Genomic DNA, 24076 nt, shown 5'->3' on the forward strand with positions numbered 1-24076 from the left:
AGCTACCAGGAAACCAGTCATTTTTCTAGCACACCTCTTCCTCAAAACAGTGCCAGATTACGGAAAACTTTACATAGGTAGGCAGTAGCTACACCCGCTCTCCTAGATGGCTTCTTTAATATTTCTTAAAAGGAACTTCTATTTTATTTTGTTTGTCTGATGTAATCAAAGTTATGGCCTGTTTGGTTTGCTTTCGCCAGGGTGTAAATACTGCCTAAAGGTCATTCTGTACACGGGGATAGGGTGCAAGTCAACTTGCGTGTACGAAGCTCCAACGTGTCCTCCTGTCTGGGTCCCCCCTTTTAATTCTCATTCTTTGTTATGCATACAGTCTCAAGCCTTTCTAGGATATTACCAGGGGAGTTGACTGTCTTTAGCTGTAGTTTCCTTGGAATCACAAATATCAATAGAGAGCTGGTTCTTTCTCTTTGTTCAGGTTTCAGCTCCAACATCACCCCAGAAAAGTCTACCGTGACTTCTCTATCTAAATAAACCTTATCTCAATCACTCTCTATTACGGTTTTCTATCTTGTCATCCTCATAGCATCCATCATCATCTGAAATGATTTTGTTATTGGTTTTTACTTCCCCTACTAACATGTAAGCTCATGGGAAGAAGTTTTGTTTGCCTTATCCATAGCTACTTCCTCAGTGGCTTTACCAATACCTGTAACATGAGTGGTGCTCAGATATTTATTAAATAAAGACATAGTCATAAGATACAGGGCAAGGTCAGAAGAAGGAGAGATGCTTCTGCTCCATCTCAAAATTCAACTAGCCCAGGCTCAGCCCCATTCTCAGAAATTCTCATTCCAAACTCAAATTCATTCTCCCCTATCCAAGCTTAGAAAACCTGGGATGATATCATTTATCTTTTACCCATCCTTGCCTCGCCTCCAATTCCTATGTTCCTAGTTTATTGATTGTTACATCTGTCTGGTAATTTCAAATTCACAGTTTCTCATTACCTCCCTAAATACAATGCTTTTGACTGTGCCTTACCTCCATCCTGTCTACCTAGATGTGTCTCAGAATAATAGAATAGTTAAGAGCAAACAAAAAGTAATAAATATGGAATTGAAGAAAACAAATTTCCTCCACCTCTCTGTCACTTGAGACAAAACTGGTTCTTTCCCCCAGGGCGGTGCTGTTTCAGGATCTTGTCCCTTCATAGACTCATAGTCCAGCTCATAGTTGCTTGACTCTCTGTGCAAGGGTGCAAAGAGAATGAAAGTTGCTCTTGCATCAGAAGGACTGTCTCAAGGGCACCTGTGCTGTCTGCCTCCAATATGTATAATACAGGATGCTAGACTGGTCTTTCAGCCTCAAGTTCTTTTTATCTTCAGAGAAGGTACACATGCATGAATTAATAATCAATAAAATAAACATACGTCTGTCCTCTGGCATCTCATTCACCATAAGTGGACACCATGACCTAGAGAAATACAACAAAAAGAGATTAGGAAAACGTTGGAGAGAACCAGTGCTGTGTTCCTTTGGAAGCTAAGCAGTAAAAGCTGTAAAAGTACATGAGTGCCATCTAAAGGCAAAACTAGTACTGCAGGGTTGTTAAAGGCTGTTTACTAAGGAGGAAAGAGAAATTTGCTCCTGGAAACCCCTAAGTGAAGTGAAAACTTGTCAAAACAACCTGATGGATCCTGCCCTATCATCTATGACTGGTAGTAAGCAAGTTTTTCATATCCTGAGTCAAAATTTGCCTCCACCTTTCCTGACCGCTGCAGACCACAGTAACTTCACCTCCTCTGACAGATCCTAGTATATTTTCTTTAACGTTTAATCAGTCCCAAGTCAGAACACATTCTCTCTTCAACAAATATCTTTCTTCATGTATTCTTTGAACCAGACTCAGAGCTCAGCAATGGGACTGTCTGCTGGTTTACAAGTCTCTTCCTGAGCTGGAGGGACATTGTCCATCCCCTCCCTTCCTGTGACAGGAATACCCTGCATAACATCTCTGAAAGGCACTTCCTAACCTTTTTAGAACTGGATCCTTCAGGAAAGCACATCCCACCTGCTCTAGGACAGGTAAAAATTTGTAGGCATATAACTTCCCGCAGTGAACATCATGGGTTTGGAAGTTGGGGACATGTAGTATTGAATCCTACCTCTGTGATTTGTGAAATCTGTGAACTACCAAAACTTGGGCAAAGGACTTAACGTCTCTGAGACTTGCTTTCCTAGTTGTTAAATTGAATGACAATACCTACCTATGGTCTTATGGTAAGGGTTAGCAATAGTCCATTTATTTATTTATTTATTTGAGACAGTTTTGCTCTTGTTGTCCAGGCTGGAGTGCAATGGCACGATCTTGGCTCACTGCAACCTCCGCCTCCCAGGTTCAAGCGATTCACCTGCCTCAGCGTCCCAAGTAACTGGGATTACAAGCATGCGCCACCACGCCCAGCTAATTTTGTATTTTTAGTAGAGATGGGGTTTCACCATGTTGGTCAGACTGCTCTTGAACTCCTGACCTCAAGTGATCCACCCACCTTGGCCTCCCAAAGTGCTGGGATTACAGGTGTGAGTCACTGCACCCAGCTCATTATTTATTATTTATATACAACCTGGCACAACCTGGAACAAAGAAAAAGTGGTAAGAAAATATAAACTTTCACTATCATTATGATAAGAAAAATTCTATGAGATTAAGTCACCTACTTTGCAAAGTTGTTGTGAAGATTAAATTATGTACACAGGTATGATAGACTGCCAGGCAAAACAGAACTTAGAATTGTTTCGTCAAGAGAACCTGCCAGTAGGTTTGGCTGGATGTGATGGCTCATGACTATCCCAACACTTTGGGAGGCTAAGGCAGGCAGATCACCTAAGGTCAGGAGTTTGAGACCAGCCTGGCCAACATGGCAAAATCCCATCTCCTCTAAAAATACAAGAATTAGCCAGGTGTAGTGGCGCATGCCTGTAGCATCAGCTACTTGGGAGGCTGAGGCAGGAGGATCACTTGAACCCAGAAGACAGAGGTTGCAGTGAGCCAAGATTGCACCACTACACTCCAGAGTGGACAACAGAGTGAGACTCTGTCTCAAAAAAAAAAAAAAAAGAGAGAGAACCCACCAGTGGCTTCTATCTGACAACACTATAAGTTTTATCACAATGAAATAGATGTTTTATTTTTCTCTGAATACTTCAGTTGCATCTCTGAGATACTGCAAACAGAAGACCACAAGGTACACACTAAGATATTAATATGGTTTGGCTCTGTGTCCCCACCCAGATCTCATCTCAAATTGTAATCCCCATGTGTTAGGGGAAGGACCTGGTGGGAGGTGACTGGATTGTGAAGGCAATTTCACCCATGCTGTTCTCTTGATAAGTGAGTCAGTTCTCACAAGAACTGATGGTTTTAAAGTGTGGCACTTCCTGGCTCTCTCGCTCTCTCTCTCTCTCTCCTGCCACCTTGTGAAGAAGGTCCTTGCTTCCTCTTTGCCTTCTGTCATGATTCTAAGTTTCCTGAGGCTTCCCCAACCATGTGGAACTGTGAGTCAACTAAACCTCTTTTGTTTATGAATTACCCAGTCTCAGGTAGTATCTTCATAGCAGTGTGAAAACAGACTAATACAGATGTGGAACAGCTGTAACAGGATTATTTAAGGCTCACAAAGATTATCCTTTGCAAAATGTCCCAAGATTTGGCTACTTGGGAGAGGGAGCTAAATTTGCACAGCGTGGCAAGGCACAGTGGCTCATGCCTATAATCCCAGCACTTTGGAAGGTCAAGGCGGGCAGATCACCTAGGTCAGGAGTTCAAGACCAGCCTGGCCAACATGGTGGAACCCTGTCTCTACCAAAAATACAAAAATTAGCCCAGTGTGGTGGTGTACACTGGTAATCCCAGCTACTCAGGAGGCTGAGACAGGAGAATCGCTTGAACCTGGGAGGCAGAGGTTGCAGTGAGCCAAGGTTACACCACTGCATTCCAGCCTGGGCAACAGAGCAAGACCCTCTCTCAAAAATAAATAAATAAATTTCCACAGAGTCAAGCCAATATCTTCTCCCTAACAATCGAAGTTAGATTCTCTCTGATAGATTGAGTACATTTGGAAACATCACCATATGCTTTACACTACACAATGTTCTTGAAAAAGTCAAGGAAGATGGACATGATTGGCAGATAGGCCTTAAGCAATTAAATGAAAAGCAAAAGTGATATAACCTATTTTTATGCCTTGGGCTGATAAAGAAAATCAGTCCAACTATTCATGTGCAGCATCACATCTGGTATGCGGTAGCACTCAATCAATGGTGGTTCTTATTACTGATATTGTTCCAAGTGGTTTCTTGCTAATCCAACCCAGAGCTCGTGTCATCTGGCAATAGTCTCATCTGGGCCCAGTTGGCAACTTCTCTATGAGCTATCCCTGTTAACAACCTTTCTAGCTCACACAGTGGTAGGCCAGAGCCTGTTAGGATGGAGGGAGAGATGGCAGGAAAGCGTGGCCAGCCAAGGCTGCCAGCACAGACACAATTCAGAATTCTAAAGGATATTCCCCAGCAAGGAGAGATCTGAGAAATGCCTCAATGTAATGCCTGCCCTTTGGACTTGTCTAATAGGAGCAACTTGCTCTAAGTGATGTATCTAAAGTGTAGCTACCCATGCTGTAGATTATTTTTCCTTTTTCTGTTCCCCCATCAGTGTTAACCTTCTTGCACAGAATAGAGGAGAACAGAGAAGGGAATGAAGTAATAGTTCTTAGGGATGTGACAAAGTCCAGAGGCCTCAAATCATCTCTTGAGTATGTTACACTTTCTCTCCCAATGGATTTTCCATGTTTGCTACACTAATAATGCACTGTTAAGCACTGAAGCAATACAATGGTAACCTTAACAAAACAGCAATTTGAAGGTTAAACTGCCATTACTAGTTTGTATCTCAATAGTGCATCTTTCTTTAAAATGCATGCTTAATTACATTAGAGGCATGGGGAATAAATCATATTCCCCTTGCCTGTGGTGGGGATCACCTTATGGATGCAAATATCAAGATCTATCTTTAGATTTATTAGTGACAAATATCAGCCCATTGTCTTAATGGTGAAATAACATCATCTACTAGCACAGGATACGAATTTAATTTAGTGAAATATCTTAAAAAAAAAAAAAAGCTCTGAATCACAAGCCATATGAGCTAGAAGCATTCAGAAAAATAACCCACGCCTGGCTCTTAGCCTCAGAGGGACCCCAGAATCACCTGGGGAGCTTTCAAAAAATGCATTGCACAGGCCCCACCTCAGACCTATTAAGTCAAAATAGGTAATGATAGGGCCCAGTAATCATTTTTAAAAACCTCCCAGGTGATTAATAATTGCAGCCTAGAATGAGCACCACCCATATACATCAACCCCATGATTGCACAAGGGGGCTTTAGCCCCACAGGGGAGATCGCTGGTGCAGGATTCCCAGGGATGGCTGGAAAGTCGGGTCCAGAGCCTGTGGCCCCAGCTGATCCCCTTCCTGATTGGATACTGTGCCTTCGCATCTCTTTGCTTTCGTTCCTTTTTCCTTCAATGGCCCAGGTTTCTACCTCATTCACTAATTCATTAGACTTGTGTGGAGCACCTACTATGTGCCAGATAACACCATTCCTGGAATATTCCCCTATGTCTTAGCTCTGCCAAATCTTTTCCATTGTGGTGATCTTCTTAGCACTCCTAAAAGGCAAGGCCTCCTTCAAGCAACAGTTTCTGACTGCTCTAACCACAGGAGGGAGCCAAGCGCTCCACTCTTTTTTCTATAAATCCACAGATCTGAAAAATCAAGCAGAGGGCAAGTGGATCACAGGAGGCAGGGCCTGCAGGGAGTGGGTAAGGGCTGTAAGAAATGACCTCCGAGTGACCTTTCAGGCTTGAGCCACCGTGCTGCCCACCTGAAGAAGGCCATGGGGTACCCCAAATACAACAGTCTTCACAGGCAGGCACACCTAGAACTTCACTGGCTGAGAGCTCGCCTGGACCATCACTTGTAAAACAACCAGAGAAAGCTGTACAAAGATCCAGTGTGGCCAAGTATATAACTGCTGGAACAGAGCAAGTGCCCAATCAACAGAGACTTCCATCTTCTGAGAGCCCCTCCCCTTCCTTTTCTCCCTGTTTTCTTTCATCCTCGTCCTATTCTCTTTCCTTTTCCTGAGAAGCCACATAGCACAGGGAAGGCCTGAGCTGCAGAGCATTCAGCCCTCTGGGTAGCAATTCATGATGGAGCCTGTCCTGCGGAGACCATCCTATAAATGTTAAGTTGTAGCCTTTACATGTTCCAAGGATATGATGAACACTGCCTCAAATGGCCTTGTCTGTCACCAATCCTTCATCAGATCATCCCTCAGTCAGAGGATCTGAGGCAGGAGCCTGTGGTGACCTGCAGGGTCCTTGCTCTGCCCTCCCCAGCCCTCCTTGGCCTCCTGGCCCCATTGGTGAGTAGTCCTTGGGCCTCTGTTGACTGGTGACTGAAACTCACTGCCACATAAGGCAGCCACTGTCAGGCTGTCCCTGTTCTAAATGAAAACTTGACTCTCCCCCAGCACTTCTGCCTTTGGCCCTTCAGAGATTTGGAGCCAGAAAGATGCCCCTGAGTCTTCTCTCCTTCAGACTTTAACCAAGAAATCCCTGCCCACCCTGGCGAGATCTCCAATTTTTTGTGGTCCTCACACCTGAAGATACCTGGTTTGGTGTGGTGGCCCCGGTGAGGACAAGGGGAGTCTCTAAGGGTTTGTTCTATGCTATGAACCATAATACACTTGTCAACACCAGCCAAGATCACATCAACCTGGGAGCGGCAGGTCAGCCTCCTCTTTCCTGTCCACCTCTAGTTCCCAGATTGGTTTTTTATGAACAAACCAAAGACTGAGCTCCCCAAGATAAGGTATTTATAGTTGGGGGTTTGGGCACAAAGGCAGACTGGTTCCACCAGCCCCCTGCTCACTGTCTGTGGTTCCCTCTCCCTCTTCTCTGTGGCTGTCCCAACATGCAGATTGGTATCTGTCTATTAGCCAACACACACAAGGCTCAGCTCTCAATCACAAAAAAAAAAAAAAGAAAGAAAAGAAAAAAAAAAACACTTGAGACTCCAACTCCTAGATTCTTTTCCTAGGAAATGCAAACCCATTCTTAAATGAAAAGTCACGTTCCTACTGTCAGCTGGGTACAACCAGAGTTGGTCTTGACCAGTAGGTGGATTGACTGATTCCTCCCAGAGCTGTGAATGAGGATACACCTTCCATGCTGACCAACTGTCACTCCCTTCATTTCTCCCTCCCTCTCAATACACACACACACAGACACACACCCAGGGACACACATACGGAGACACACAAATACACACACACAGACACACACAGAGATACAGGTATACAGAGACACGCAGAAGTAGACACACCCAGAAACAAACAAAATAGACACAGACACACACATATAGACACACACAGAGAGACACATAGAGAAACACACATACAAAGACACATACAGGCACACAGAGAACACACACACAGACACACAAAAAGATACACAAACACACGAAGAGAGACACACAGATATCACACAGACACAGAAGCACAGACACAGAGACACACACAGACACAGAGATACATGCAGACACACAGACACACACACAGATGGCCTTAGCATCCAGCTTCAGGGCAATGCCCTCAGGCATAGGCACTGTCCCCATTTCATCCCTGTATCCCCAGCAAAGTGCCTGCACACAGTATGTGCACAATAAATGTTTGCTGAACTCAACAAAGCCACAGGGAAGACAGTCCAGGCTGCTTAGAGCAGCTGCTTAGAGCAGCAATGAGAAAAATGAGTCCTGTCCAAATTTCCTTGTGATTAAATCCTGCATATAAATTTCTAACTGGAAGATTTCGTATTGTAAAAACATTTCTGAGACCCTCCCCACTTCCTTTCCCACAAAGCCCAGACTCCATCATGAGCCCCCGTGACGTGGCCCCTATTCTCTTGGCTACAGCCTCTTGGGGAGAGTACAGTCTCAGGCAATTCTTCTCCGGGAGGTTCCCAGATTATCTTTGGCCTACTTGTGTGCCCCCAAGAAATCTGGGATCCTGGGAAACCCCATTATCAGACAGTGCCTGCTCACCAACAGTCCTCCTGCCCAAGAGTTTCCTGAGCAATACTGAAACCCAGGTTTGCCCGACTCCAGAGCCTGTGCTTGAAACCACTGTGCCCCACAGCCTCCAGCACCGTCAGCAATGAGAATCCCCAGATAAGATGAAAACAGCGTTCCCAGCCAGGACAGCAAGGCCCATGGCTGCAGCAGGAAGAGTCACAGGAGGAACTGGGCGCGGTTTCATGAGGAGGCGATTATGGTTGTCAGAGGCACCTCAGAGGCTGGATGATGACATGCGAGAACATTCCTTCATTCATTCCTAGAAAAGAGACATTACAGAATATGGTTGAAGCAAAGGGTCTAGCGTCAGACAGAGCTGGGTTTTATTCTTGGCTCTGCCACTCAAATGCCAGGTAACCTCGGCCAAGCCATCTGAACTGCCTACTCTTGCTCAAGTGTAAATTTGAGAATGATCATATCCCTATTTTAAAGGTTGTTGTGAAGATTAAATGAAATAATGTGTATAAGATAGTTATTAGACCCTCACAAAAGTCTTACAAGGTAGATGTTGTTATTCCCATTTTACATTTGAGAAAACTGAGGCACTAGGAGGGAAAAAAGGGTTTCCAAATTTGCCCGGGCCCAGTGGCTGGGACCTCTAATCCCAACAGTTTGAAAGCCCGAGGGGGGCAGTTCAGTTGAGGTCAAGAGTTTGAGACCGGCCTCACCAACATGACAAAAATCCCATCTCTACTAAAATTACAAAAATTAGTCAGGCACAGTGGCGGGTACCTATAATCCCAGCTACTTGGGAGGCTGAGGCAGGAGAATCGCTTGAATCTGGGAGGTTGAGACTGCAGTGAGCCAAGATCACACCACTGCTCTCCAGCCTGGGCAACAGTGCAAGACTCTGACTCAAAAAAAAACAAAAAACAAAAAAAGGTTTCCAAGTTTGCACAGCTTGTCACTGGCAGAGGCAGAGGTGGGACATAGAATACAATTCTGCCTGATTCTTCAGCCTCTGCTGATAGCCCATCTCACTTTCTCTCTCCAGCTCAGAATGTGTGGAGTCCCCTGCCATCTGAGTGACCACTCTTGCAGGGCCAGGAATCACCATGGCCTGGCAAAACCAGCCTCAGTGCCCTCAGTATCTGTGGTTGCTCCTTCCCTGGAGTCCTTTGTGGCATCAGAAACTGACTCTTCCTGCCTCCAGTTCTCTTCTAGATCTGAGAGGACAAAAGCCCCACATCCTCCCAGCAACCTGTGCATCAATAAAGGTTGCCTTGCTCCCTGTCTGCAGTGGGCAGTATGTGCCTCCCAGGCTGAAGGCCTCTCCTGCTTCAAGAAAGGACCTATGCAGCTTCTGAACCCACTGTTACAAGCCTATGGACAGGGAGTGAGTGGCCTGTGCTCACAGCAGATGCCCGGTCCACCACTCTGCCTCTGGCAGCCAGAGACGCTCACCCCAGTGTGAGCTATTTAGGGCACTCTCAAGAGGTCCTGGCCCATCTCACCTCCCCTCTTCATCCCTCTCAGTTCAGAATGTGGGCCTCCTTGATTTCATAGTTCTCTTTTCCTGTTACCTAGAGGACACGCTCTCCCCACCCACCTGCAAACACATGTGGGAGTAGCCATCTGAACATCATGAGCAAAAGGTAGGTTTTTAAAACTATAACAGATGGTGAGAACATAAGAATCACCTTAGGTATTATAGTTGCTAAAATTATCCTCCTGCAAGAGATTTTAACATGGAAGAGCCTGAGGTGAGGCTCAAGAAGCTGCATTGTTAACCCTGGGGTCTCCTGACACCAGCCTTCAGGGCCTTGCTGCTTTAACGCTCCTGACTAAAGGTCCTGGGGAAGGACACCAGTCATTAAAACCCAGCCAGGACCTCCAAGGTGAAAACTGACAAAGCACAGGCTCCCGTGTCAAACAAATCTGATTCACATCCCAGCTGCACCATTTTCTAGCTGTGTAGTTGGGGTCTAATGACTTCCCATCTGTGAGCCTCAGTTACCTTTCCCTGGGACCCCTCTCTCATGCCTATTTTTAGAGTTATCATGAGGATTAAGTGAGGAATTATACATTGACTAAACAGCTCAGAACAAGTGAAATCAGACTCCCTTCAGTCTCTGCTTCCCTCTCTACTAGGGGATCTCATGCCCATGTCTCCAGCTTAGCATTTGTTGCAACACATTGAGAACATCTGGGTATATCTCTCTCTGCAATAGGCTGTGAGCTCCTCAAGGACAGGAGCCAGGACTAAACCCTCTTTTTATTTCCAGGGCCTAATGCAGAAGAGCCCAGCACACAGTAGGGTCTCCATGAGTTGTGGGTCTATTGAAATAAAGAGAGAGGACATTCATTGTGTCCTTCCACCCCTGGAATCTCAGTTAGTTCATACAAAAATAACAAAACCTACCTGAGTTCACTGAATTACTATTTAGTACCAGACCCTGTGCTAGGGACATAGCATACCTCACTTCTAATCCTTATTCATCCCTGTGGATATATATTACTAACCCTGTCCCCACCACACACATGCACACATGTCCTGGTTTTTTTCTGTTTTGTTTTTGTTTTTTTTTGTTGTTGTTATTGTTTTTTCACTTAGGAGGTTACTATGGTTCAGAAAGATGAGGTATTTTGCCCAAAGTCATATAGCTAGAGGATATCAGAGTCAAGACTGACACCCAAACCGTAGCTCCAAAGCCTGTCCCTCCTCACTGCAGCAGCAGCCTCTCTTCCACAACCAAGGACCAACGCCTTTGCCTGAGGATCCTTCCCGTTTCTCAAGACTTGTTGAGGTCAAGGTGAAGGGCATGAAAGGAGCCAAGCAAACTTCAGTGTCAGCCACGTGCCTTCATGCCCATCTGATACGTACTCATCTAGAATTCTCCACAGACTGAAGCCATAAAATCATAGCCTTATTTAGTGGTCTCTCCAAGTCCAGCTCTGAGGCAGCTCCACAACTCTTGGCTAGGAATATTAATTCAAATAACTCACGCAGACAGCTGTGTAACCAAGACGAGAGATAGATGGAGCCCGGAACGCCCCTGTGCTGTAGATCACAACCCCCCACTCCCATGCCCTCCCCCAAGCTGCCGGGACGGAAAAAGGTCAGTGATTAATTATGCTAAGATAAACAGAGTTAATTTTCTTCCTGGATAAAACTAATTACAACTGTGTTTGTTTTGGTAGGACACGGAATTACTGTCCCCAGTGACAAATCTTCCTAATTGAAAAGAGTGTTTATTTTAAAGGGATGGGGGTTGGGGTCACTAAACAACAGTTAGCTAGCATTTTCCCCGTTTTTCACTTGAAAAGGGACAGTGATTAGGTGTTGGCCTCAAAGAAACGAACAAAATCTTTTTGTCCACGTTTCCTCCCTCCAAGCCCGCTCGAGAGCCTTGGCAACAGCATGAGGGAGAAGAAGTTGGCAGTTTGGGGGTTTCCAAGAAGAATCCATGCCCTGTGGTTAATTAGCTTTTAGTGGGTGATGAAATCAGGGTGAACCCCTCTTTGGAAATCCAGTGAGGAGGGAGGAATGAGGGTTTTGAATCCCACCACCCACCAACTCATAAACTGTGGGCCAACATGTGACCCAGCTCAAATCAATTCTTTCAGCATTGTGCTAGGCCAGCTCAGTGCTAAAGCACCAGAGATAGAGACGAGGGAAGCAGAGTCCCTGCTCTCAAGGGGGCCAGGACAAGTCATCGTTGTTCACATGTCTGGTGCCGAAGGGACAGAAGGAAGAAGTTGTGGAGAAGGTAGGCAAGCAGAGAAGAGGAAGAGCCTTCCACCAGAGACCAGTGTGAGCAAAGGTGTGCAGGTGCACAGTGTGTTTCAAGAGCTGTATGTAATCCAGTGTGCCTGAGATAACAGGGTGAATTGAGGCACGTGACTGCAGAGGAGGCTGGAAAGATACTTGGAATTTGGATCCTGACAGTTTATGTTCATTTACTAGGGCTGCCATAACAAATTACCACAAACTGGGTGGCTTAAAACAACAGAAATGTATTGTCTCGCAGTTCTGGAGGCTAGAGATCCAAAATCAAGGTATTGGCAAGGCCATGCTCCCTCCAAAGCCTTTTTGGAAAGAGAAATCCTTTCCTTGCCTCTTCCAGATTCTGGAAGCAGCAGCCAGGTGTTCCTTGGCTTTGGCAGCATAACTCCAATCTCTGCCTTCACTTCCCATGGCTGTCCTCCCTCTATGCCTATGTCTGTGTCCAAATTTCCCTCTTCTTATACAGATTCCAGTCATACAGGATTAAGAGCCCACCCTACTCCAGCATGACTTCATCTTACTAATTACATGTCAACAACTCCATTCCCAATTAAGCTCACATTCGGGAGTACGAGGAGTGAGGGCTTGAACGTATGCTTCTGGAGGACACAATTCAATCCATAGCACAGGTTGCAGAGGCCACTTACAAGAGTATGAAGTTTGGGAACAGAGGGAAGACACTCTAAGAGCTGTAAGTGATGGAGGGACTTCATTTGTTTGTTTTATTTTATATAAGAAGACTTCTCTGGGTCCAATTCGGAGGACTGATAGGTGAGCATGACTCAAAATAGGAAGACCATTTGGGTAAAAAGTTGTCACAAAAATGCAGGTGAATCTTTTTTTTTTTTTTTTTTTTTTTTTTTTGAGACGGAGTCTCGCTCTGTCACCCAGGCTGGAGTGCGGTGGCCAGATCTCAGCTCACTGCAAGCTCCGCCTCCCGGGTTCACGCCATTCTCCTGCCTCAGCCTCCCGAGTAGCTGGGACTACAGGCACCCGCCACCTCGCCCGGCTAGTTTTTTGCATTTTTTAGTAGAGACGGGGTTTCACCGTGTTAGCCAGGATGGTCTCGATCTCCTGACCTCGTGATCCGCCCGTCTCGGCCTCCCAAAGTGCTGGGATTACAGGCGTGAGCCACCGCGCCCGGCCAACAGGTGAATCTTGATTGTACCCAGAGATTGACAGTGGCAGAAAAGGTGGGTTGGAGAGAAAGAAATCTGTGATAGGGAAAAGTGGGTTGGAGAGAAAGGAAACTGTGACAGGGCTGTTTAGATTTCCAGGATTCTGGGGTTTAAGGAACCTCGATATTACTGGGGTGGTGGAAGAGTAAAGAAAAGAGTGGGGAGTTAAGGACCATTTCCAGGTTTCTGAGCTCACTGAGGAGAAGCAGACTGGAGGGGAAAGGAGATCAGTTCTGTACAAGTGACAAGTTATGCAATCAGTGACATTTGGGAAACAGTAGGATGTAAAGGTCTGAGACTCAGAGAAACACTTTCCTCTGGAGATATAGATTTAAAAGTCATCAAGAATTAGATGATCATTGAGGCAGGAAGATGGATGATATTCCAGAAAGACCACATAGAGTGAGAAGAGAAAGTCTAGGAGAGAAGCCTGCAGAAGCAGTCACGAGAGAGGCTAAAGGAGAAGGGGATCAAGGGTTTATGCTGAAAAAGTACAGGGTCTGACTTCCCAGACTTCCAGCCCCAAAGCAAAGTGACCTCCTGCCACTACGGTGCACATAGCTGTACTTACGTGCACTCTACTTTCTCCTGAATGCTAATTATCCACACACGCGCAGACTCCCCTAATTCCAAACTCTGCCAACTCCTTAAGCGCATTGTGGACCATGTCATTATCTGCCCCTCTTGGGTTCCTCGCAGCCTCCCTAAAGAGGATTTAGCACAAAGCAAGTGCTTATCACTAAATATATGAATAAATGTGGATAATTAAACCACTGTCAAAGATTTATTTAGTACTTATTGTAGGCAAGGCAAGGTTCTCTAACAGAAACCAAGTATAGGGCACAAGATAAAACAGGTGCTCACTAAGTGTTGATGAAAGGAAAGGAGAAAGGGGAAGACACCAGTTAGCATCAGAGCTATTCAGAATAATAATAGTAAGAGGCTCCACCCGAGAGGCCCCAGGGCTGCATGGTTGTGATACCGAAGAAAGGACAGAAGGCTGGACATCGGGACACCTACATGCCAATCCTCCTCTCACAGCAAGTCCCTGTGTAAATCATTCAGCTTTCTGGACCCAGTTTGCCCTAGTATAAAGTTAGCGGTTTCAGTTACAGATTTTCTAAGGACCTTTGCCTCTGCGAAGCTAGAATCCAACTTAAAAGTGTTCAAAGATAGAGTACAGAGGAAAACTAAGCTCTAGTTTTTTTTTTTTTTTCCGACAGTTACACACAGAAATGCTGAACATTTTCTCATGTGATCCTCACCCTTGTCTTACAGAGAAGAAACGGAGGCTCAGAGAGGTTTTGATATGCCCAAGGACCGTGAGAAGACTGGAGCACGGGGCTGGGGATGCACCAGGGCTGGGAGACAGGGTTGAGCATCCCCGCAGGCATGGATGGCAGGGGGGCCACGCTGCAGAGTCATTAAAACATGGCCTCTGGACAAAGGCCACCCACCTAATTCAGGCAAAAACGCGTTTCACACAGTTTTGAATTATTTGAGGCTTGGAGTTGTTCCAACAGCAGCTAAAGGTACTGACTTAGGGAGGAGGGTCCTTCCCGTGGCTTACCAAAAAGTATTTTCAGATCCTTGGGCTAGCGGGGAAGTGACAGTATTATAACCACGGAGAGCTGCGGTCAGCAGGGCTGCGGAGGAGGGAGGAGACCGGCACTGTAGCTCAGGCTGTCCTTCGCACATTCTCTCTGGCCTCAGGCTCCTCGTCGTTAATGCTTCATCAGTGAGCTCCAAGATCCTTTTCAACTCTGACACTCTGTGAAACCTCACCCTGAATTCTAGGAGCCCAAGTTATTGATTTGTGTTGCACAGTTAAACGCTTCATGCTTGTGTGAGGCTGCCATTCTCTGGAACACTCTGAAGCAGACGCTTCCAAACGCAGGCCCTGCACCAAGCTGAATCATAGTTATCTGTAGGGCTTTATAAAAACACACATGCCAGGCCGCCACACCAAACTCACGGCGTCAAAATCTCGGGGGCGGAGGCTGGGCATTTGTGTTATTAGAAATCTCCCAGGTGAGCCCGGTGCTCAGATCCACGCGTAGAACCAGTTGTGCAGCTGCCGCACCTGCATTTCCGAAGCAGCACCTGCCACCTGGTGCACATAGAAGGTACTCCAGGAACGCTGCAGGTCCAGGCAGCTCACTGCAAAGGACCGAAGAGGACTCTGGGTTTCTCATCTGGGTAACCAGCTGTCAGATACACCTAAGCTTAAATCCTCACACTGACACCTCCAGCAATGTACCAGAGGTGTACTTAGAAAAACCGGGTGTCAAATTTGGGTTCTGTCTTGGAATAGCAACAACAACAACAACAACAACAACAACAAAGTCCCATTCTTTCTCTTATGAATGGGAAAAGTGTTTTCTGCTATGCAAAGATCTAATTTATTGGGGTGGTGATGGAGGTAGAGTAACGAAGGAGGTGCAGCGAAGATGTGGAGGAGAAAAGAAACGCATATATTTAGGTTCATTTGGACTTTTGCTTTCAGTGGTGAAAAGAACTTAATTAGTAATAAAGGACAGATAATAACCATGGTTAATCCTCGGATAGAGCAGACCGTGTGCCAGACACTGATTAACGGCTTCATCTATACTCACACTTCGTTCCCAGTGCCAGCCCAGTGAAGTAGGCACTATCATGATGCCCATAAAATCATATAAGGAAACTAAAGTACAAAGAGGTTAAGTGATTTATTCGATGCCTCTCACCCGGATGTAGTTCCATGCGTTCCAATCCAACATTTTATCTGCGTAAAACAAATATTTTCCCATAGTGTTCCCCTTCCTCATTCACCTCCATTCCAGCATTCAAACTGCCCTTGCTTCATCAGGAGATGGACTGACACAACACAGCTTAGAGAAATGGAAAACACTGAATGTAAGCAAAAATGTTTGGAAGAACATCAAGGGTATGAGCAAAGTGCTTAAGGAGAATGATGCTTCGTGTGAACTAGAGAGATATATGTGAAATTTCTATAATCTATATTTAGACAAATTGGTTGTGCCTCGGTTTCTGTCATCTGCAAAATGGGGGGAAAACGATTGCCTATCCTATAGGTTGTGAAGAGCAAATGACATAGCATGTGTACAGCACTCAGCACAGTATCCCTTTCAATGTTTAGCAGCTGTTGTTAGCAGATGTGATGTAACCAGTTTATTGAGGAGCCTCAATCCATTGGGATATAGGTATAAACAGTTCCGCTTATTTACTCTAGGCACAACGGTTAAATGTGATATGTAATATCTGCCAGTCTCATTTTCTAATGATATCTTCAGGTAGATCCCATTGCTTTCCCATCGATATCAGTTACCAAAAGTCCCATCTGGTCTAGTTCACAACTCCCATCTCGTATCCAGTTTCAATAGCCTTTCCTCGTCTCGCTTCAGTGTTTGCCAGACTTGTACCTCAAGTTACGAGAGTGGGAAGGGAATATGGAGAAACCCCGTCACTACAAAAAAAATACAAAATTAGCCGGGCGTCGTGGTGCATGCCTATAGTCCCAGCTACTCGGGAGACTGAGGCACAAGAATCACTTGAACCTGGGAGATGGAGTTTGCAATTAGCCGAGATCATCCAACTGCACTCCAGCACCTGGGCAACAGAGTGAGACTGTCTCAGAACAAACAAACAAAGAGTGGTAAGGGGTTGTGGTCTTGTCTTCTATTTTCTCCTCCTTTCTTTTCTGGGTCTAGTGCCTTTCATGTTGAGGGAAGAAGGAAAAATAAGAGGAATAACACAGGCCACTCTAAATAAGTGGCTGTTTGTCATTGGTGGAGAAAGGCTCCTGATCTTACACTGACTTTACCTGCTTCCCTCTGTTGCTGGTGGCCTCTGACAATATGTTGGTCTCCTATTAGATGATGTGGTGTATGGAGTTATATGGTTTTGGAGGCAGATGTTCATCTTTATGCCAGCCCCCTCCATCACTGATGATCCCACAGAGGGGTAGCTGTGTCTCCCTTCATCTTATTAGCAGTCTGTGGCTCCCAGCTTCCTTTTTGGCCGGATGTCACCTTATGTGGTCCACGTCAATCAGAACTTCCACCTTATCCTCCAACTTCTGTTCTCTCCTTAAAATGGAGCACTGATGAACATGGAGGTCTTCTACACTCCCCAAGGGCTGAAGGGAAGTTGGTGAGGTGGACAAAGAGCACAGCATTTTCTTCTTTTGTGGAAAACTTCACTAGAGTACCTGCTCTTCCTTCAGAAGTGTGTTGCTCCACCATGCTTCCAGACGTCAGAAATCTATGGTAAGAATTGGATGCCAGGAGATTTGCACTTTTGCCCATGATTAAGTTACCAGGATTGAATTTACCCTCCTGCTTTCAAAATAAAAAAGATAAAATGTCAGAAACAGCCATTTTCAAGACACTAGACCTAAGGCAACAAAGGATAGTTACTCCCTAAAAGACAAGAAACAAACTAGGTAAGCCCTATGACTGCCCCAGCTTGCTGCCTTCGGAGAATATCCAGGCTACGGGGACAAAGAAGAAAGTCTGAGTGGAGCCCAGTAGGATCCTTGAACAGAGGTGATAAGGCTGCGAGTTAGGGAAACCAAGTGGGATAGAGTTCATGGATGGACAAAGTAATAAAAGGAAAGAGATGTGCCAAGAAAGAGCCGTGATGATCTGCAGAGCATCCCCATCTGATATTCAACAGACTCCTGATTAGCACATGTATGTGAAGTAACACTTGAGGATGGAGGAAAAATAATTTGAAAAGATTAAAGAACATTGTCTGATGCTCACACAGGACTGGGAATACTGCATATTTCCCCCTGACAATTGAAAGAAATCATACTTTATGAGCATTGGGTACAGTATTCCAGAAAATCTTGCTTAGTAGTAGAGAATAATTAGCCCTAGACTGCTCAGATATGCCAAATAAATCATAAAGGTAAGGCTCAAGAAGATCAAAAAATTTCCAGGTAACTTAACACATCCCAGAACAAAGCTCAAGAAGATTTATAAGAATCAAAAAGATCCCCCACCCAATAAGGTAAAAGTCACCATTTCTGGCATCTAATCAAAGATAACCAAGCATACAAAGAAGCAAGAAAACACAGAGAGAATAATCAATCAATCAAAACCATCCAAGAACTGAAACAGATTTAAAATTGCCAGGCTAAGATGTCAAAATAATTATTTTAATTGTTCTCTATATGTTCAAAAGTTAAGTAGAGACATGGATGATTTCAAAAATACTCAAATAGAAACTAGAGATGAAAACTACAATGTCTTAGATGAAAAATACTCTTAGTAGGATTCAGGATGTATTAAACATGGCAGAAGAAAAGATTGGCTAACTCGAAGCCATAGCAATTAAAAATAATGGCAAAATAAACATCAGAAGAAAAAAAATAAAATTCAGTGCAGAAATCAATGGAATAGAAAATGGTACAACAGTAGGGAAAAAAGTCAATGAAACCAAGAGGTGATTTTTTTTAAGATCAATGAAATTGACGAACCTCCAGCCAAGTTGATCAGGGAAAATATGAAAAAAGACACAAATTGCAAAATTAGGAATGAGACAGGTGCCGTCACCACACATTCCCTTACAGAAAAAAATAGGCGAATATTATGAGCAACTTTATACCTATAAATTTGACAACTCAACAAAACAATTCTCTAAAAAACACAAATTATGAAAGCACAGTCAAAAAGAAATAACCTTAGCATCTCTGTATATACTTGTTTTTTTTGTTTGTTTGTTTGTTTCTGCAGTAAACACACATTTATTGAGCATCAACTCTGTGCCGGGCCCTGGGTGGGCACAGGGGGCTCAGAGAGGAATCACACGCAGACCCTACCATTGAGGCCTTCACAGCCTGGCAGGGCAATTGGTCACGTCAATGGACACTCACGGTACAGTGTGGTCAGTGTGGTGTTAGAGGTAGCACAGGTGACCGAGGGAGCACAGAGGAAGGGCCCCTGACCTGTCTGGGGGTGGCAAGGAGGGCTTCCTAGAGGAGGTGACACCTGAAGAGGGCTTTAGGGAGTGAACAAGAGTTAGGATGTCTCGTCTGAGGAAGTGGCCTGTGCAAGGCCTCAGTGGTAGGGACAATGGTGGTGGCTGGAAGTTGAGCAAGGGCCAGTCCAGGAAGGGCTGTGGAGTCCACAGACGACAGGGAGCACTGAGGGGTTTGAAGCAGGTGGTCGGCAGAGGGCCCGCTGAAAGCCAGTGTGAAGGGTGGCTCAGGGGATAGGGCAAGGGAGAAGGGTGGGCGGCCGTGGACAGCAGAGGTGGACGGGCACGGCCCTTGCCCGGGGAGTCTTGTCCTGCCTGGAGGCCTCCTCAGCAGCGGGGAGGCGGGGGTGTGGGCTGCCAGCCTCGGGGCCACAGGGTGCACAGCCCTGGGTCCAGTGGTTTGAGCGTGGCCTGCTCCTGCAGCCCGAAGTGCTGCCCAGGCACCAGCCGGAGCTCCAGCCTCTGCAGCAGCTTTGCCATGATCACCTTCACCTCCATCTGAGCAAACTGCTGCCCGATGCAGGAGCGGTGGCCTAGCGGGAAGGGGAAGTAGGTGAACCGTGGCTTGGGTGCTCCGGGGCCAAACCGATCGGGGCTGAAAGTCAGCGGGTCTCTACTAATAAAATAGAACTTACAGACAAAAAAACTTTCCCACTAATGAAGAACACTCTAGTTTCTTCACTAATGAATTCTCCCAAACATTAAAAGAAGAAATAACACTAATTCTACCCAAACTCTTCCAGAAAACTGAAGAAGGAATGCCCGCCAACTCATTATGTGATGCCAGCATTACCCTGACACTGAACCTGGATAATGACATTACCAGAAAACTACAAGCCAACATCTTTCAAAAACACAGATACAAAGTTCTAAACAAAATTTTAGCAAATCAAATCCATATTAAAATTTAACAAATTAAATCCAATAGATAAAAAGGATAATGTGTTACGGCCAAGTGAAGTTTTTCCAAGGAATGCAGGGTAAGTTTAACATACAAAAATCACTGCCAGTTCTGGAGATCTTTTGCACAACAATGTGAACATACTTAGTAAACTGTACAGTTAAAAATGGTTCAGATAGAAAATGTTTGTTATGCAAGGCTTTTATCATAATTAAATTTTTTAAGAAAAAGCCATGTAATTCACCATTTTAACACATTGAAAAGAAAAAAAACCCCACATGATTATATCAACAGAGACAAGAAAAAGCATTTAGCAAAATCCAACAACCTTACAAAATCCAACTAATCTGGATAAAAACTCTCAATCAACTAGGAATAGAAGAAAACTTCCTCAATTTAAAAAGGAAAGTCAACAAAAATATCTACAGCTAACATTTTATTTAATGGTAAAGACTAAATGTTTTCCTTCTAATATCAAGAATAAGAAAAAGATGTCTACTCTCAGCACTTTTTTCAACATTGTTCCGGATGTTTTAGCCATGCGTGCAATCAAGAAAGAAAAGAATAGAAAGAATCCAGGTTGGAAAGGAGAGAATAAAATCATTTTTCATTCTAAGACGATGTAACTGTCTATGTAGAAAATAATGGCATGTGCAAAAATCAATTAGAACTAATAAGTTTAACAAGATTGCAAGATATAAGGTCAATATATAAAAAGCTATTGTATTTCCATATCAGATATACAAAATATCAGAAATAAAATACTGAAAAATATATTTACAATACCATCCACAAAAAAAAAACCACATTAAACAATTAGGGGTAAATCAGACAGAAGGTATGAAAGACCTATACACTGAGAACTACAAACCATCACTGAGAGAAAGCAAAGAAGAACTAAATAAATGGAGACATTCTTTGTTTATGGATCAGAAAACTCACCATGGTTAAGATTTTACTTCTCCCCAAATTGATCTATACATTAGTGCATTCCCAATCAAAATCCCAGCAGGCTTATGGCATAAAATGATAAGTTGATTCTAGAATTCATGCGATCATATGTATACATGTGCCATGTTGGTGTGCTGCATCCATTAACTCGTCATTTACATTAGGTATATCTCCTAATGCTATCTCTCCCTCCCCTCTCCCCAAAATAGGCCCCGGTGTGTGATGTTCCCCTTCCTGTGTCCAAGTGATTCATTGTTCAATTCCCACCTATAAGTGAGAATATGCGGCGTTTGATTTTCTGTTCTTGCGATAGTTTGCTGAGAATGATGGTTTCCAGCTGCATCCATGTCCCTACAAAGGAAACAAACTCATCCTTTTTTATGGCTGCATTGTATTCCATGGTGTATATGTGCCACATTTTCTTAATCCAGTCTGTCACTGATGGACATGTTGGTTGGTTCCAAGTCTTTGCCATTGTGAATAGTGCCGCAATAAACATACATGTGCATGTGTCTTTATAGCAGCATGATTTATAATCCTTTGGGTATATACCCAGTAATGGGATGGCTGGGTCAAATGGTATTTCTAGTTCTAGATCCTTGAGGAATCGCCACACTGTCTTCCACAATGGTTGAACTAGTTTATAGTCCCAACAACAGTGTAAAAGTGTTCCTATTTCTCCACATCCTCTCTAGCACCTGCTGTTTCCTGACTTTTTAATGATTGCCATTCTAACTGGTGTGAGAAGGTATCTCATTGTGGTTTTGATTTGCATTTCTCTGATGACCAGTGATGATGAGCATTTTTTCATGTGTCTGTTGGCTGTATAAATATCTTCTTTTGAGAAATGTCTGCTCATATCCTTTGCCCACTTTTTGATGTGGTTGTTTGTTTTTTTCTTGTAAATTTAATTTGACTTCTTCGTAGGTTCTGGATATTAGCCCTTTGTCAGATAAGTAGATTGCAAAAATTTTCTCCCATTCTGTAGGTTGCCTGTTCACTCTGATGGTAGTTTCTTTTGCTGTACAGAAGCTCTTTAGTTTAATTAGATCCCATTTGTCCATTTTGGCTTTTGTTGCCATTGCTTTTGGTGTTTTAGACATGAAGTCCTTGCCCATGCCTATGTCCTGAATGGTATTACTTAGGCTTTCTTCTAGAGTTTTTATGGTTTTAGGTCTAACATTTAAGTCTCTAATCCATCTTGAATTAATTTTCATATAAGGAGTAAGGAAAGGATCCAGTTTCAACTTTCTGCTTATGACTAGCCAATTTTCCCAGCACCATTTATTACATAGGGAATCCTTTCCCCATTTCTTGTTTTTGTCAGATTTGTCAAAGATCAGATGGCTGTAGATATGTGGTATTATTTCTGAGGGATCTGTTCTGTTCCATTGGTCTATATCTCTGTTTTGGTACCAGTACCATGCTGTTTTGGTTACTGTAGCCTTGTAGCATAGTTTGAAGTCAGGTAGTGTGATGCCTCCAGCTTTGTTCTTTTGGCTTAGGATTGTCTTGGCAATGCGGGCTCTTTTTTGGTTCCATATGAACTTTAAAGCAGTTATTTCCAATTCTGTGAAGAAAGCCATTGGTAGCTTAATGGGGATGGCACTGAATCTATAAATTACCTTGGGCACTATGGCCATTTTCACGATACTGATTCTTCCTCTCCATGAGCATGGTATGTTCTTCCATTTGTTTGTGTTCTCTTCTATTTCACTGAGCAGTGGTTTGTAGTTCTCCTTGAAGAGGTCCTTTATATCCCTTGCAAGTTGGATTCCTAGATATTTTATTCTCTTTGAAGCAATTGTGAATGGGAGTTCATTCATGATTTGGCTCTCTGTTTGTGTGTTATTGGTGTATAAGAATGCTTGTGATATTTGCACATTGATTTTGTATCCTGAGACTTTGCTGAAGTTGCTTATCAGCTTAAGGAGATTTTGGGCTGAGATGATGGGGTTTTCTAAATATACAATCATGTCATCTGCAAACAGGGACAATTTGACTTTTTCTTTTCCTAATTGAACACCCTTTATTTCTTTCTCTTGCCTGATTGCCCTAGCCAGAACCTCCAACACTAGTTGAATAGGAGTGGTGAGAGAGGGCATCCCTGTCTTGTGCCAGTTTTCAAAGGGAATGCTTCCAGTTTTTGCCCATTCAGTATGATATTGGCTGTGGGTTTGTCATAAATAGCTCTGATTATTTTGACATACGTTCCATCAATACCGAATTTATTGAGAGTTTTTAGCATGAAGCGTTGTTCAATTTTGTCAAAGGCCTTTTCTGCATCTATGGAGATAATCATGTGGTTTTTATCGTTGGTTCTGTGTATATGCTGGATTATGTTTATTGATTTGCATATGTTGAACCAGCCTTGCATCCCAGGGATGAAGCCCACTTGATCATGGTGGATAAGCTTTTTGATGTGCTGCTGGATTCGGTTTGCCAGTATTTTATTGAGGATTTTTGCATCGATGTTCATCAGGGATATTGGTCTAAAATTCTCTTTTTTTGTTGTGTCTCTGCCAGGCTTTGGTATCAGGATGATGTTGGCCTCATAAAATGAGTTAAGGAGGATTCCTTCTTTTTCTATTGATTGGAATAGTTTCAGAAGCAATGGTACCAGCTCCTCCTTGTACCTCTGGTAGAATTCAGCTGTGAATTCTGGTACTGGACTTTTTTTGGTTGGTATGCTATTAATTATTGCCTCAATTTCAGAGCCTGCTATTGGTCTATTCAGGGATTCAACTTCTTCCTGGTTTAGTCTTGGGAGAGTGTATGTGTCCAGGAATTTATCCATTTCTTCTAGATTTTCTAGTTTATTTGCATAGATGTGTTTATAATATTGGCACATGTATAGATATGTAACAAACCTGCACGTTGTGCACATGTACCCTAGAACTTAAAGTATAATGTAAATAAATAAATAAATAAATAAATAAAATTCATGCGATCATAAAAAAGACCTAGAATAACTAAAACAATTCTGAAAAGGAACAATGTTGATGGGATAACTCTACTTGATTTCAGGACTTACTATAAAGTAACCAAAATGTGACATTAGAATCAAACTAGACAAATAGATCAATGGAACAGAATACAGAGTCCATAAATGGATCCACTCATGTATGGACAACTGATGTTTGACAAAGATTTAAAAGCAATTCAAGGGAGGAAGGACAG

At 43.8% G+C, this 24076-nt stretch overlaps 1 protein-coding gene and 1 pseudogene across 20 annotated transcripts in view; both read right to left on the bottom strand.

The window, feature by feature from the left end:
* The window catches only part of LOC105495000 (putative selection and upkeep of intraepithelial T-cells protein 1 homolog), a 222588-nt gene that overhangs the window by 108148 nt on the left and 90364 nt on the right, over positions 1-24076 (bottom strand). For 6 of the 20 annotated variants that reach the window (XM_071093436.1, XM_071093418.1, XM_071093419.1 and 3 more), the window contains 2 exons: positions 8125-8413; positions 1392-1435 (listed from right to left, as the gene is read on the bottom strand). The exons of 2 other annotated variants lie outside the window; for them this stretch is intronic. In XM_071093436.1, coding sequence (XP_070949537.1) covers positions 1392-1419 — 28 coding nt within the window. In that variant the 5' untranslated portion in view covers positions 1420-1435; positions 8125-8413. Of the gene's footprint in view, positions 1-1391; positions 1436-8124; positions 8414-14629; positions 15051-24076 lie in introns of those variants that run through there. 12 more of the 20 variants (XM_011764105.3, XM_011764103.3, XM_024797058.2 and 9 more) reach the window with 6 other exon arrangements.
* LOC139362389 (uncharacterized) lies at positions 3070-8105 on the bottom strand (annotated as a pseudogene).

The sequence above is a fragment of the Macaca nemestrina genome, chromosome 1, assembly GCF_043159975.1.
Source record: "Macaca nemestrina isolate mMacNem1 chromosome 1, mMacNem.hap1, whole genome shotgun sequence".
In the NCBI taxonomy this organism is placed as follows: Eukaryota; Metazoa; Chordata; class Mammalia; order Primates; family Cercopithecidae; genus Macaca; species Macaca nemestrina.